General features: G+C 41.5%; 1 protein-coding gene across 1 annotated transcript in view; it reads right to left on the bottom strand.

The window, feature by feature from the left end:
- Positions 1-16,461, bottom strand: part of LOC149992380 (dynein axonemal heavy chain 14-like) — an 85,633-nt gene that overhangs the window by 30,652 nt on the left and 38,520 nt on the right. Inside the window, exons 19-27 of the mRNA XM_090263288.1 lie at positions 13,144-13,275; positions 12,660-12,755; positions 11,678-11,818; positions 9,720-9,935; positions 7,051-7,281; positions 6,624-6,745; positions 4,392-4,636; positions 2,389-2,810; positions 2,107-2,309 (exon numbers count right to left, since the gene is read on the bottom strand). Of these exons, the coding sequence (XP_090119414.1) occupies positions 2,107-2,309; positions 2,389-2,810; positions 4,392-4,636; positions 6,624-6,745; positions 7,051-7,281; positions 9,720-9,935; positions 11,678-11,818; positions 12,660-12,755; positions 13,144-13,275 (1,808 nt within the window). The remainder of the gene's footprint in view (positions 1-2,106; positions 2,310-2,388; positions 2,811-4,391; positions 4,637-6,623; positions 6,746-7,050; positions 7,282-9,719; positions 9,936-11,677; positions 11,819-12,659; positions 12,756-13,143; positions 13,276-16,461) is intronic.

Raw genomic sequence — 16,461 nt, 5'->3', positions numbered from 1 at the left:
AAGACACATCCTAATTAAAATGGCAAAGGTTCATGGCAAAGAGAGAATCTTAAAAGCCTCAAGAGAAAGAGTTAATTACCTACAAGGGGGCTCCCACGTCTCTGCTGTCTGCAGGAGACCCACCTCGGGATGAAGGGCACACACGGGCTAAGAGGAAGGGGATGCAAATATGGAAAGGAAAAGAAGCTGGGGCAGCAACACTTCTATCTGACAAAATAGACTTCAAAACAAAGGCTATAGTAAGAGACAAATAAGGACACTAAATTAAAAAAAATAAAAGGACACTAAATTAGATAAAAGGAGCAATCCAGCAAGAGTCTATAACCCTGATGAAAATTCATGCACCCAGTACAGGAGCACCTAAATATGTAAAGCAAATCCTGATGGACACAAAGGGAGAGACTGACAGTAATACAGTCATACTAGGGGACTTTAACACCCCTTTGACATCAATGGATAGATCTTCCAGACAGAAAATCGACAAGGAAACGGTGGCCTTAAATTACCCTCAAGATCGGATGGATTTAATTGATAGCTTCAGAGCAGCTCACTCTGAAGTACCAGAATACACATCTTTTCAAATGTACTTGGAACATTTAGATCAATGGAGCAGAATGAAGAACCTGGAAATAAACCCACACCTTTACAGTCAATTAATATTTGACAAAGGCAAAACATACAATGAGGCAAAGAGTCCGTTCAATAAAGGACTGGGAATATTAAACAGATGTGTGCTAAACAATGAAACCAGACCACCTTCTTACACGACACACGGGAATAAACTCAACATGGATTAAAGAGTTAAATGTCAGACTCGAAACTGTAAAAATCCTGGAAGAAAACGTAGGCAGCCAAATCTTGGACATTTTTCATAGCAGAGTTACCTGACAAAACAGAAAGGAGGATATTGAAGTCTCCTGGTATGATCACGCTGCTGTGGTTTCGCCCCTCAATTCTGTCAATGTTTGCATCTCATAATTAGCGCTGAGGTTTGGTGCATAAACAAGAATAATTTTTATATCTCCTTAATGAATCAACCCTTTTATTATTCTATAATGCCCTTCTGTTTTTTGTAACAGTTTTTGATTAAAAACCCATTTTTTCTTATATCAGTATATCCACCTCTACCCTTAGTTATCAGTTGCACAGAATCTTGCTCGGTCTTTTCACTGTCAGCCTGTGAGTGCCTTTAAATCTAAGGGAAGGCTCTTGCCCAGGGCACATGGTTGTACATATTCTGTTTTTGTCCATTAAGCCAAGCTATGTCTGCTGATCAGGGAGTTTAATCCATTTACATTAATTATTGATGGGGAAGGATCTACTGTTGCTACTTGGCTCTTTTCTGTATGTTTTGTAGCTTTTTGTCCCTCCTTTTGTTTCTCACTGCCTTTGTATTTTACTGATTTTTTTTTTTTTTTTGGTAATTACATTCATCAGTTCTCTTCTCATTTCCTTTTGTATATACTCTGTAGATTTTTTGGTGGTTACTATATTAGGGTTCTCCAGAGAAAGAGAACTAACAGGATATATGTAGATCTATCTGAGGAGACTTATTATAGGAATTGGCTTGTATGATCATGGAGGCTGATCAGCAATGGAATCGAAGATCGCCCTCACTGATGCGGGGGGTGTCATCCAGTCCACTGAGGGCCCAGCTAGAACAAAACAACCGAAGAAGGGCAGAACAGCTCTCCTCATTGAGCCTCAGCTTCTCCCAAGCCTCAGCTCTGTGGGCTCAGACAGGACTTACCCCACAGCTCCTCTGGATCTCAGGCCTTGGGGTTCCTGCTGCCCCAGCCCTCAGCTTTCCTGGGTCTCTGCTTACAGCTCATGGGTCATGGGACTTCTCAGCCTCCATGAGCATGGAGGTTAGGGTTCTAATAATCATAGCAACTGTCATTTATTTATTCATTCATTCAAAAATTACGGACCACCTATTATATGCCCAACAGTGTAGGGGACACGATGATGAATGAGACACTGCACTTGAACTCAAGCTGCTTTTAGTTTAATAAATATGAAAGCATTGACTTGGAGTCCCATAGAAATCTTTTAGTATTTTTCAGGGAAATATGTTTTTACTAAATCTAGAGTAAGTACTTTTACTTCCCATCAAGCCTAGGCTGGGGCATCACACCTTCAGTATTGCTCAGTATGCCGGAGTATAAGAAGATGTTCCATTCTTCTTCCGGTAGAGAGCCAATGTCATCCTGAGGTAGGCTTTCACGAGCATTATTTTGCATGATTGTTGTGCAGAGTAGAAAGGAGAAGCAAAGTTTGTGTTGATTAAATAGAGCTGAAGAGACCAACTATGGGAGAAAAAAAAATGTTCGATTAACCTAGCTAGATTAAATTCATTGGCAAAATTCACATTAAAGAATGTCTCACCTTAAAAATATTTCTTGTCAATACGTCCACTGAGTTCTTCAGATGCTGCTCTAAGGGATTTTTCTCACATTTTAACTTAGGTTCTCTTGAGTGATTTATACTTTCCTGAACTCTTTTCAGAGCCATTTTCTCCCTTTTCAGACTGTGTTCTTCTTGTTCTTTGCTTCTGGAAGCTATTGATGAAACAAAAACCTGGCGGAACCAGTCTAGGGAGAACCGGTACATGTGACTGATCTGCGTGAGACCAGCCACAAGGAAGTAGAGCAGAGTGCCGCGCGTGGCCACCGGGAGGTAGTTTTCACGTGTTGCTTGAATTTCACTTTCTGCCTTTTCTGTTGCACTGATGCGCTTTGAAATTTCATTTGCAGTAATTTTGGACTGTCGTAAGGTGTCTACAATTTCCTCGTTATCTAATACACATCCTAAAAACAAACAATAAACGAACTTATTGAAAACCATTGGAATATGCAATGGTGGTTTCCCCATTCTGTCCTCTTGATATAAGCGTCTTGATTATTGGGGTTTTGTTGGTTTTGTTTTGGAGATGAGCTCTTAAGCGAGGATAAGTCATATTTCTAATAAATTTGATTAACAGCACACAGGTCACTCTTCCCACTCGCTTATCTCTTCTTTATATCACTCTCCTGTTTGTGGAATCTATTTTTATTGTAGGCACATAATAAGTAGTCATTCCATAGTAAGGATTACATTTCCTCTGTGACCCACTATCACACAGAAAATGAAAATAAAACATTCAGAAAATAACAAGTGTTCCATTATCCCAGGTGATGCACTCCGATGTTTTCTATTGGATTCTGTTTTGTAAACAAATAAAATTGATAATAACCCATAAAGTAGATTTCTCATCCCAGGATTAGGGTGGCCTGATTTTCTTGGAAGGGGAGAGGGGCTGAAGGTTGAATCAATCACCAACGGCCAATGATTTAACTAATCTTGCTTCCCATAAAACCCCAAAAGGACAGTGTTCAGTGCGCTTCTGGGCTGGTGCGCACGTGGATTTGGGGAGAGTGTGCACTGGAGCGAGCAGGGACGCTCTGCACCCTTCCCCTAAACTTTGCCCTAGGAAGCTCTTGCATTTGGCTGTTTCTGAATTATATTCTTTTATAATAAAGCCGTAACTTAGTGTAAATGGCTTTTCTAAGTCATCAAACCTAAGGAGGGGGTGAAAACTTCCAACCTATAGCCAATCTGTTAAAAGAACAGGTGGCAACCTGGGCTTGTGGTTGACACCTGAAGTAGGGGGTAGGGAGCAGTCCCCTAGAACAAGACCCTGATGCTGTCTCAGGTAGAGTGTGTCAGCACTGAGTTGAATTGCAGGACACCAGCTGGTGTCACATTGCTTGTTGGTGTGGGAGGGACGCCCTCCACTATGGTGAAATTGGGTGTTCAGAACCCCTTTTAGAAGCAGATATACCGGTGTATATCTATATAATGCTTTTTGTTTAGTTGTTTAGTTGTTCAGAAATTATACTGTGTATACTTAAAGACTATGGTTTCTTAGTTCTTGTGTTGGAGAAGAATGTAATTTCTACTGCTATTTTAATAAACATTTTAATGGGATACATGTAAGTCACTGGATTGTGTCCTCCTATAGGTTAGTTATTAACATGTGGGGAAAACGTAATCTTTCGGTCTTTGTAATCTAACCTGATACACATAACAGACGTCAGGGACCCTGAAGTACAGGCACAGAGCGAGGAGGAAACTAACGAGTCTCTGCAAGATTTGTCTTACACCTTATACAGATTTTACGGTGGCAAGTGTCCCATGACATAAAGCAGAGGTAGGACCTGAGGAACACCAACATTCACAGTGTTTTAATTTTAGAAACGGGGCGATTCACCTATATTAATCAGTTATTGGGTGACCATTGAGATTTGGGAGTTTTGTTGCCGGCTCAGAGCATGGCCCTCACGACGTTTACTGTGCCCTTCACGGAGGCATGCAAAGGTCTCCTAACCTCACTGCACAGCTAAACTTGCCTTGTGTGTCCTGCAGTAAATTTAACGTCTTCTCCTCCAGTTCCTCAAGCGCCATCATGTCGAGGGAGATACTCTCCAGTAACTGGAAACGTTGGTTTTCTAAATGAGGAACCTCATGGGTTAACACAATAGATAAGAGCTGGTCTTGCAAACCTTGGAATGTTACCGTGAAGTTGATCACGGTGACAAAGTTATAAACCGATGGGGGGAAATGTGGGTTGTCTATCTTAGTGGATATGTATAACCTAAAACAGGAGAAAGGCACCCGTGAGTCAAAGGGTATACAGAGGAAAGAATAAAACATTTAGTAATGAAAAAATATTTCTCCCAGAAGTTAATAGGGTTAATTTTTAGTATTATTCAGTCTTATACACAGTAGGCTCTCAATTTTTACTATATGAGTACATTTGCTGTGTATGACTTTAAAAACACCACTGTAAATTACGTCCGTACTACATTTGGTCTAAGCATAAGGACAGATAAAGACAAATGTTGACTGTCAGGAAGTTTGACCTGCCACTAGGTCATGTCAAGACAGTGGTTTTTGCCCTGCGGAAGCCGTCAGGGGAGGGATTTGAGTAGAGGAGAGACACGATTTGTCTTCACCACTCCAGCTGCTGTCCCAAGAGGAGGTGGCCAGGCGACGCCGGGAGACAGGTTAAAACGTGAATGACCGTGGCAGCTTGGAGCCGGTGCCAGTGGTCAGGAGCGGTCAGATTCTGGATCTTGTGTAGTCTTCACGGCGACCCAGTCAGACAGAGACAGCCCTCTTTCCTTTTTATAAAGGGTGACGGGGAGCCTTAGAGCAGTTAAATAAGTGGCCCATGGCACATGGCCAGAAAGCCGGTCTGCCCTCCAAATTAGGGCCCCCCACCACTCCCTCAGCCCCCACTTCAAACATGGGGGCCAGGTTGTCGGCCCAGGAAAATGTCGCCTCCTTAGCATTTCGAGAGCTGTTGCTCAATCAATCATCTAGGATTCAGAGAGAGAGGAAAAGTGGGTTAACACGGTGTTTCCCCGTGTGCCTTCTGTAGAACGTGATTTTCTGCAGAGGGTTCGTGAAATAAGGAAGTGTTAAGTTCTTGTAGGAAAGATCCCCCTTTTTGAGTGACACATATTTAAGTCCCTAGAAATGTTGTTTTGAGGAACATACTTAGGGAAGTGTGGAAGGAAGCTGGTGGGCAGAGAGCATTCTAAGGAGTGAGAATTTGGCAGCCCCGCTCAGGGGCGAGGGCCTGGTGTCCGCAGATGTGAGAGTCAGAACCGCTGGGTGAGGGACCAGTCTGCCAGAGCCCCTGGGAAGAGCCAAGTGTACCAGGCCAGGGACCATTCAAATTACCTTCTAATTCTCATTGCTGATTACTTGCTTACCCAGCAATCTTCGGAATATGAGTCGAAGGAGAGAATGCATGTGACTTACAACTCACATGTCTTATTCACCCGGGAATTTTATTTCTGTGGTAACTAAATCGGACTCTACAACTGTGCTTTGTGAAGCTAGCTGGCGGCAGTAGAATTCCCAAGGACCCCTTCCTGCTTGGAACAGGATCCAGTGGTTTTATCTGCTTAGGCAAAAATCTCTACCATTTTGTTCTAGATATCAAATATGGATTATTATTTTTTTTAATGGAAGCAGAAGCTTTTCACGTGCAAATGAAATGCTAGGCAAAAAGGTCAAAACAAGCGCCCCTGGATCAAGTGGGGCCAGGTTTCTGCTTGCTGCCCTTCCCGTACGGTTTCTGAAAACTCTCCATGGAACCCACAGGCTTCCCCAGGCAGTTTGAAAAATATTGGTCTGCAATGACTTATGAATAAAAATCCATTCTCTAACCCCTGGCTGCTGTGGCTCAGTGGATTAAGCATCGGCCTGCGAACAAAGTGTCACTGGTTCGATTCCCAGTCAGGGCACGTGACTAGGTTGCACGTCAGGTCCCCAGTTGGGGGCGCGAGTGAGAGGCAACCACACAGTGACGTTTCTCTCCCTCTCTTTCTCCTTTCCCCTCTCTCTAGAAATTAAATAAACAAATAAATAAAAATAAATTTAAAAAAATCCATTCTCTATCCTGTAATGAACAAGACACAAAAACTGGAAACATGAAAATAAAAGGACCATTCAAAATACAATCTTACTTTTTCCTCCAGGAGAAGCTTATCAGGGCTGACATACAGAACCTTCAATATTATTGTCTCAAGGAAATACAAACACCTGACTCAATTTAACTATGACATTACCTAAACTTGGAATTATATTCAATCTCGGAATCATCAACCCGTATGAAATATCTTCCTCTTCTCTGATAGATATCCTTCTTCAAAATTGCCTTTAAACTTGGAGCTAATGTTTCAGGGAGATTCTGAAAAACCCAATAGACAGGAATAAAAAATTCACCTTACAAAAAGTAAACCAGTTGAAAAGGTACAGCTTTTAAAAAGTGTAACTCTTGTTGATATGTGAACAGTAAAAGACAGATCTGAGAGAACCGGCCATTGAAAACTCATTGTGTATATGTATGTGTATATGTATTGTGTATATGTATGTACGCGTTTTTCCCCTGACAAAGTTACCTGGTACTTAGAGTTCTCAGCCTCTACGCTCAGTGCATACAATATATGTGTTGACTGAATGGAATTAGGGAATTAGGTCATTTTGTACAAATACCTGCAAGAGGACGCTGCCTCCAGTTTTCATAGCATTTTCAATTTTTTTGATGTAACTGCTGTCCTCGGCGGAGAGCTCCTGAAGCCTCTGACCTTCCCTCTGACAGATCCAGTTGTAGGCTTGCTTGTGGGGGTCAATCAGCAGCGGCCACTGCAGGCCGTTCTTGATCAAGATGGCGTTCTCTGCCGAGTACTGACCAAGAGGCAGCCCCTGATGATGCCACCGGCGGATCTGGAATGAAAGCATCCGTGCATTCATTGTTTTTATAAACTCCTTCCCATCTTCAACACCTACGGGCTATGCCCACCCACCAACCCCTTAGTAGCCCAGGTCGGCTGTCGGTACTGTATTGCGTGTGTTCACATCACCCTTTCTTGACTTAGCAATGGCCCCCCAAATGCAAGAGTAGTGATGCTGGCAATTCAGAGGTGCCGAAGAGAAGCCGTGAAGGGCTTTCCTTTCAGTGAAAAGGCATGGTTATATGTTTATATATATAAAAACCACAGGTACAGCGCCTGGTATTATCTGTGGTTTCCAGTGTTCACTGGGGGTCTTGGACCATAGCCCTTGCTGATAAGGCAGGGCTATTGTACCCTGGATCTATAGATCAATTTGGAAAAAACTGTCAACTTTAGAATATTGAGTGTCCCAACACATGAACATGGTATAACTCTTCATTTGTTTAGGTTTCTTAAATTTTATCTCAATAATACTTGTTTTATAAGTTTTCCACAACTTATGATTTTGTTTTATAAGTTTGACACAAATTTCTGATAATTCATTTTGATATTAAATAAATATTATCTAAAAACATGTGGACCCTGTTGCTGGTGTCGAGAAATGCAATTGGTTTCTGCATATTGACTTTAATACAGAAACTTTGCTAAGCTTTTATGAATGTTCATGATATATCTACATATCCTCTTCAGTTTTTCTTGGCACGTACCACATTCAAAAAGTTTTACTTCTTGTTTCTTTCTTCTTTTCCAATCCAATTTCTTTCCTCTCTTTTTCTTGCCTCCCTGTACCATCTAGGTCTCTGGCGCAGGGTTAAATGTGGGGGAGCAGTGGGTGACCCTTTGTCACGTCTCTCATTGCAGAAAGAACTTTCGCCAGTGCTCGGTTTCTCTGATCCTGATTTCATCTTTGGCTGTAGTTAGTTTAGGGGTCTTTTTCCTTATGTGCAGGGATATTGGGCTTTCCAAAGAAACTTGCAGTTATTGACTTCTAGCTAATTGCATTTTGATCGGAACACATAATTTAAGTCCTTTGACATCTGCTGAACTTTATTTGTGGTCTGTTAACATGGTCAGTTTGGGCAACATTCCCTCTGAGCTTGCAGAGAGTGTGAACTGCAGTGTCCTGACGATTCCTATTATCTATCTTAGTCGTTAATTGTGTTGTTCAAATCTTCTCTATTCTCACTGACTTTTGTGTTTTTCTATGAGTTATAGAAAGAAGGCTGTTAAAATCTTTCGGTATGAATACACATTTGTCCATTTTTGTCTGTAGTTCTTTAAAGGTTTGCTTTCTATGATTTGAGGCCATGTTATTAGGTACAAACAAATTTAGAATCATTAACATAGCCTTGGAGAATTAAATTTTTATTGAATTGTAACATAAGTTTATACAATTCCAGTAATTGTTTTTTGCTTTAAAGTCTATTATTTTTTAAAGATAATCTGTGACAAATTTCCTGCCATTTTCTATGGCCAGTCTTTATATTTTAGATGTGTACTTTCTAAATAACATGATTTTTGCTCTGTATTTTGGTTTACATTTTTATATAGTCTTATAATCTCAGCTTTTTAACTGGACCATTTAGTCCACTGACATCTAATGTAACTATTGATTTATCTGGTTTTAAATTTATTAGCATTATGAAAACAAGATGCCAATATTTACTTCTGAGAATTTGTAGGTTGTATAGTCAGTTTAAGTTGAGTTATTAGCTGGGGAACCAATCAGAAATTACTTTCTGGAGATAAAAAAAGGGGGATATTTCGAGACTTTAGGCCAAGATGGAGGCCTAGACAGACATGCTACATCCCCCTCCACAACTAAGAAGAAATACAACTACCTCAAAACTAGAGACAACCAGAAGTTCCAGAAAATCAAACTACATGGAAGTCCAGCAAACAAAGATATAAAGAAGAAATACTCATCCACAGGTAGGAGGGGCAGAGAGGACGTGGTGTGGTGGTGGCAGTGGCAGCAGCAGCAGCAGTGGCAGGCTGGTGGAAAGTGCAGTCACATATTTTAAAAAGTTGGGAGGGACATCTGGGGAGCGCTCCCAGCTCCTGACCAGACCATGCAGCTCACAGTCCCAGTGCCAGGGAAAATCAAGCCTCATTGCTTCTGACTTACTAATGATAGGAGTTTCAGGGAGAGAAATTGGCTATAGTTATTAGACAGGGTAGTAGGATTGTGATGAGAAAAAGGATATTTTGTGACTTTTACCCAGAGGCTGAGAGACAGGAAATGTAACTGAGAGGGATTAGAACTAAAACTTAAAAAAAACTTAAGGCCTGGAACAGACTTCAGTATTTTCATTTATCAAAATAATTTGGGGAAAAGATCCAAGCCCAAAATAAAAAATATACACACACATGTACATTCCAAATCAACAATAAAACCACTTAACTGGATAATGAAAAATGTGTTACTACCTCCTGTTTTTGTGCCATGACTTCAACTAAAGAAAAGCTGGAAGACAGAGAGATGCCATTTTCAGTGCAGAGAGTCTCCCATTTCTTCACGATCAGCTGGCGAAACTCGGCTGTGAGTACCCCGCCGTAGACGATGCACGCTGCCGAAACGAGGGCGTCGCCCAAAACGCCCCCCTGCTTGCTGTCTATTTGGCTGATTGTTTCTTGCCATCGAGTCTAAATGTTAAAATAAAAAACGAGTTACTCCAAAAGGTCACTGGTTCGATTCCCAGTCAGGGCACATGCCTGGGGTGTGGGCCGGGTGCCCAGTTGGGGGTGCGCGAGAGGCCACCAACCGATGGATCTCTTGCACACTAATGTTTCTCTCCCTCTTTCTTCCTCCCTTTCCCTCTATCTAAAAGTCAATAAATAAAATCTTTAAAAAGTGAGTTATTGATATTTGCTATACACTGTACTATTCTGAGACATTTTGTTTTTAAAAAATATAATTTATTTATTTATTTTTAGAGAGAGGGTAAAGGAGAGAGAGAAACATCACTGTGTGTTTCCCTTTCACTTGCGCCCCCAGACTGGGGACCTCACGTGCAACCTAGTCATGTGCCCTGACTGGGAATTGAACCAGCGACACTTGGTTCACAGGCTGACACTCAATCCACTGAACCACAGCAGCTAGGGGCTATTCTGAGACATTTTGGACATGAATGGCCCCCAAGTGGGATCTATCTTTGCCATTTCTCTTACTCTTTTGTGCGGTAGTTGTAGTACAACTAATAACGGATAAGATTTAAAAAACAAATGTTTTTGAGGGGAACATGAGTCCTATTCCTGGGTTTGTCAATAGTGTCAATTTGCTAAGATTGAGAGCCATTTCAAATTCTTCTGAAATAAAGCAGGAGAATTTTAAGAATAGAAATTCATTACAATGTATTATTCATGGTGTTCAACAATAATAGTAGGTATCAAGATTTATTAAATCCTCACTTATGCAACACTTTACCTTGAAAATCTCATAAGACTCTTTCAATATCCTGTTATGTGAAAGCCACTGACTTCATTTTCAGATGAGCAAGTTGAAGTTTAGAAAAGTGAAGCCATGTGCTCCGGTTCACAAAGCTTCCGAGGGGCAGCTGGGTTCTGAGCTGTGTGGCTTTTTTCCACAACCATGTATGTGCTCACTTGGGCAGTAAGGGAAGCGCACTGATCAAGAACCCTACCTTCCGGCAGCTTAAAATCTGGGCCAATGCTGAAGTCCCACTGCCTCTGAACATACACTTGGTTCTCAAGGACATTCTGAGGGATGTCATCTTCCTCTGATTGGTCTAATTTTATAACTTCCTGCCCTGAAGGAGTCTTCCAGGAATGTACCTACTTCAACAATTAAACCAAATTAAATTCTCCTGGGAACTTTGTGTCATCCTCTGGGATAACTGAGGTAGGGCTACACCGAGGCTCTGCTCAGCTCACTAGGAATTCAGGTAGGGAGAAAGAAGATGAATTAGAGGAGAAATAACAAAATGAAAGAGGTCAGAAAATGGACAGAACGAAATATCATTTTTTTCCCCTTCCTAGAGATATCTCCTGCCTTTCAGCTTGCGTTGTTCCTATGCTAGAAAAAGAAAACTCCTGACATACTCATCACAGGTTTACTTCAGTCTCACAGACCAAGGCATGCTGATGTCTCAGGAACAAGGGAAACAGCTTCTGAACTTGGTGGTCTGTTACCTCTCTTTCAAGACGACTTGACCAGGACTCCTTTATTTACACCTGAACAGGAGCGTCTACTGATCTCAGTAAGAAACTGGATAGTAAGGTTGTTTTAGGTGATATATATGTATCTATCATGTGTGTGTGTGTGTGTGTGTGTGTAGAGAGAGTGTCTTCAGTGAAAGTAACATCTTGGGGTGTGTCAAGCCCATTAGAAATCAACGAAGGAGAAGTAAGATAGAAGGAAGTCATGCCTTCTCATCCTCCAGGGCAGTTAGCAAAATGGAGGCGCAGCTCAAGCGCCTGGTGGCCAGCTTCCTCCGACTTGCTAATTCTTCTTTTTCAGCGACAACATCTTTGTAGGCTGCCTGCAGAAACAGCAGGTGCTCTTCAACCTGAAAGACAATACATTTATTACTGAGACAAATCTTACTCTAATTTTGCCTTGAGTGCATTTATATTTCTAGAAATAGAGCACGTATCCACTTCATTTTCATACCCTGCCCAATACTTTTTCTGTATCTGAGTTTGCAGGGAATGCCTACGAGGCCTGTCAGATAATCAGCCGCTTGAAGTAGGCTTCGAGCTTATTATTGCCAAGTGAGCCCAGGGTTGCCTGATCTTTGAATTTTCCAGAGAAGATAGAGATTTTAAATGAAATCCTCAGATTAAATGTTTGACAACCACATCAAACTACAGGTCAGCAGAAGATGTCAAAGGGCTGAGTCTGCCTGCTGGATTGCCACTTCCTGAGACTTGATCCACTCCCAACATGTATGTGACAGGACTGACGATCTCAATTCTAGTTCGGCTTCTCAAAATGATACTCTATTTTACTTTAAAACCAAGACACTTAAGGAATAACCACATCTTTACAAAGCAACAGAGTGATTGATAGAAACAGGTTAAGCACAGTGTTTTAAAAACGCAGATTGCTACTGAGTAAATCTTTGCTAGACTAGAGTTACAACTATCTCCTGGGAGAAATCTGGTCAAAGGGTAAATTAATATATTATTGACATAACAATAATTAACATTATTGAGTGTTTTATTATGTGGCAGGTACTAAGACTTTTACATTTATATTATTTACTTAATCATAATTAATCTTTTACTACCTTATTCCTTCCATTTTATCTTAAACTGATCAACTTTACTGAGATAATGACTTTTTCCTGATTTTTTTGTCTAGTTCGTAAAGGTGTTGACAGTTTAGCAAATAAAGCAGATTCTTACCAAATGTAAACCCCTTTGTTTTTCAGCCAACCTTTGTCGCGCAATTTTTAGAACATTTTGAGCTTCAGCTACTTGGCTTTGTTTAGGGCCCACCACCTTAAAAGGAATGTCACAACATTCGAGTGTTAAAAAAGTCAAGTTCGCTTTTTAAAATGCCACTTACGTGTAAAAGACATTTATGTGTCAACCCTTAAAATTAACTTTCCTAGAATTATGGGTACAAAAGAAATATAAAGTAGTTTAATGCAGAGAAACAGTAAAACAAATGAAATAATAGCATCGTTGCCATAAATAAAGAGTTGACAGGGGTAGCTGATGCTTGCGTTAGAGAGCATGACATGTCAGATCACAGAGTTTTTCATCAGGTATTCTTTTCATAGAAGTTCACTTGAGTGTTGTTAAATAAAAATTATTTCTGCGTACTTAAACACTATGGTGGGTTGCTTCCAAATTGTTTCAGATATTCAGGAGGTTAAGAGCATACCTTCTGCACCTCATTGTAGTTATTCAAAGCTATGATCCACTCGCACATTGAGCAACAAGGAACGGACACCAGAGCAATCTTGTTTGGGTTGAAATCAGGTATGGTTAAAATCTTTTTCAGCTTCATGAAAACCTAGAGAGAATACAGTTCATGTATTCCATGAGAAAAAACAGTACTGATCTGAAGTTTTCTCCAATCTACATTAGAATAAACTTTTATTTCATAGAAGGAGCCCTAACTACTCTTCAACAGTAGAGAAGGCACGTATCTGGGAACAACTGGCTCTGGTACCAATAATTTTTTTAAGAGGGGGAAGAGCCTCTAATATAAACACCTTGTATGCTGTTGTTGTTATAGTAGCTTTGCTTTGTTTTTTTTTAAAGAACTCCATTTAAAAATAAAAATGAAACAGGTTAACTTTCTCCAGCTTTATAAAATTTGGTGTACGTGGAGGTGTGAGGTCTCCGTGTGTTCCTAGGTGGGAGGTGACTGGGAGGACCATCCTCCACCTCCTGTGTCCTGAGAGGGACATTGGCAGGGCACGGTCCCCAGCCAAAGGTCCAGCTAGTCAGGGATGGTGGAGTGGCCTGGGGCACATTGGGGCTCACTGAGGACATCCTCTAGCTTGGCCTTGTCACATGCCTATACATCCACGTCATCGAAGTCGTACAAACTAGTTTATAGACGGATATATAGTATTTTTCATCTACTTTTGGGAGCCGTAATCAGAATGAAATCTCACTCAGATTTCTTCTCCTGTCTCAACCAGGCATCTTCTCTCTTGCCTGAAATGACAGAGCCATTTTGCTGAATAATTTAGATGGCAGGTGGTCCATTCTCTGTTTATTATTGGTGTTATTATTATCATATAAAATGCTGTTAGGCTTTTAGTCACTTATTTAGGAGCATTATTAATTGTTTTTAGCTTGAACTATCTATTTAAAGCACAGGGAATCATTTTTGCCAAGAATGCTTCAGAGTGAGTAGTTGTTGCATTAATTCATGAGTAATATGGATATCAACACTAACATTCTGCTAAAAAATAAACCTTATTCAAATACTACCTTATATGTTCTAATAGCACAGATCATCATTGTTATTAATTAATTTTATTAGCTATTTAATGTCTATCCTCCCAGTTACAATGTAAGCTTCATAACATCAAGGAGTGAATTGGTCTTGTGAACTCCCATAATGTCTCTTATAAGGAAGACACTCCACAGGTATTTCCTGAATGAATGAATGCCCTTCAGCCTAGGATGGGCTAGTCATTTATCTACAGATCTGTCTTCCCCTAAATTTAGCTCGTAGCTCAGCTCCTACATAAAATCCTAGTCTCCATATTCATCCAGCCTCTAAACATTCCCCAGTCCCACTTCCACATTTTTAGGCACTTCTTGGTACCAAATTCTGTATTAACTTCCTGTGGTCATTGTGACAAATTACCCTAAGCTGGGTGACTTAAAACAACAGCAGTTTCCTCTCTCACTACGTATTCTGGGAGACCAGAAAGCTGGAATCAAGGTGAAGATAGTATCCCCTCTCCTCTTCTCAGGGGAGAAGCCGTTCCTTGCCTCTTCCAGCTTCTGGTAGTTTCACACATTGCTCGGCTTGTGGCCACATCGGTGGCATTGGACTTTCCTCTCCTTCTATCCCAGTGCCACGGTCCAGGCCCTTGTAACCTTTTCCCTCCCCTTCCTTACTCCTTTGTCCTCTTCCTTCAAGTCTCACCTGCCCAGCTGCCCAGCACGGCCTGGCCCACTCCGCCGGTGCCCTAACCCACTGCTTGTTCAGCTCTCCAGCCCTGCTAGGGCCCTCCTGGAAGTGCCACAGTGAATCCCCAGGCTCTGGGGTGAAATCTGCTCCAGCAGAAAGAACTCTTCTCTCAGCGTCCAGACTACGTATTATCGTTCATTGTTTCCTGTGCCCCAATGCGTCCCCCACCCCCTCCCACATACATTAATGTCAAGTGCTCATAACAGTGTCTGACACGTGTTGTTCACAAACATTTGGTACACAACTAAAAATAAATCTCACAGATCAGCTTCAAGATGGAGACAGAGAGAGACGCTGAACTTATCTCCTTCCGTGGAGACACCAAACCTACAGCTACATATGTGACAACCATCTGAGGAAACCCCAGAACTGTCTGAGCGACTTCCGTGATTTGGGCAAATGAGAAAAGACCCACGTTGAAGTGGGTAGGAGAGGCTAAGACACAGTCATGCCACAGACCCGCCCTGGCGTGGCCGATGTGAGGAAGACAAGAGAGAGCAAGTGCTGGCGAGGAGGCGGTGAGGGGGGCTCTCGACACTGCTGGTGAAAAGGAAATGGGAGCAGCCACTGTGGGAGGCAGTACAGAGGGTCATCGATAAGTGACCAATGGAACTATCATGTGATCCAGCAATCGCACTTCTGCGTATTTATCCGAAGGAAACGAAACACTAACTGAAACTCTATCTGCGCCCCTTGGTTCACCGCAGTGCATGTACCATGGCCAAGACACAGAAGCAGCCTAAGGGTCCAGGGATGGGTGAGGGGATAAAGAAGGTGAGGTATCCCCCCAAAAAGAGAAAGAAGATGCGGCACCTATCTATATAGGAGTCCTGTTCTGCCACTAAAAAGAAGAAAATCCTTCCATTTACGACAACATGAACGAGCCTTGAGGCAAATGCTAAATGAAGTCAGACAGAGATAGACAAATACTGTATGATTTCACTTACACGAGGGATCACAAACAAAAACCAAAAAGCCAAGTTCACAAATACAGAGAACAGACTGGCGGTTGCCAGAGGTGGGGGGTTGGGCATGGGCGAAGTGGGTCAAAAAGAGACAAAATTCCAGTTAGAAGGTAAACAGTTCTTGGGGATGCCATATACGCCATGTGGTCTGTATATTTGAAAGTTGTTAAGGGAGCAGATCTTAAAAGTTATCACAAGAAAAAAGCCCCATGTGATGACCTACTGTGGTGATCATTTTCCAATATGTACAAACATTGAATCATTGTGTTGTACCCCTTAAACTAATACAACGTTCTGTGTCAGCCACACCTCAGAAAGTCTCAGACACGTTTATTCACTCATGCATTTTCATAACGTAGTCCAATCTCTCCAGAAAGTCTCTCTCCCACTGCTGGCCTCGTCTCTATTTTCATTATTTAAAGAGATTCTGATACATCACATTTTCTGATTTCAGTGACATGTGGCCTTCCTTGACACTTTCAGAAAACCTGCAGAAAACCTATTACGTTTGGAGATGCAGCCTCTCTCTCATCTTTTAACTCTCACTATTGTCTTCCAAATCTAATACAAAACTCTA

Source organism: Furipterus horrens, unplaced genomic scaffold (genome assembly GCF_987537825.1).
Source record: "Furipterus horrens unplaced genomic scaffold, mFurHor1.1.pri manual_scaffold_15, whole genome shotgun sequence".
NCBI classification, from domain to species: domain Eukaryota; kingdom Metazoa; phylum Chordata; class Mammalia; order Chiroptera; family Furipteridae; genus Furipterus; species Furipterus horrens.
This window is presented reverse-complemented; position numbering and strand designations above follow the sequence as displayed.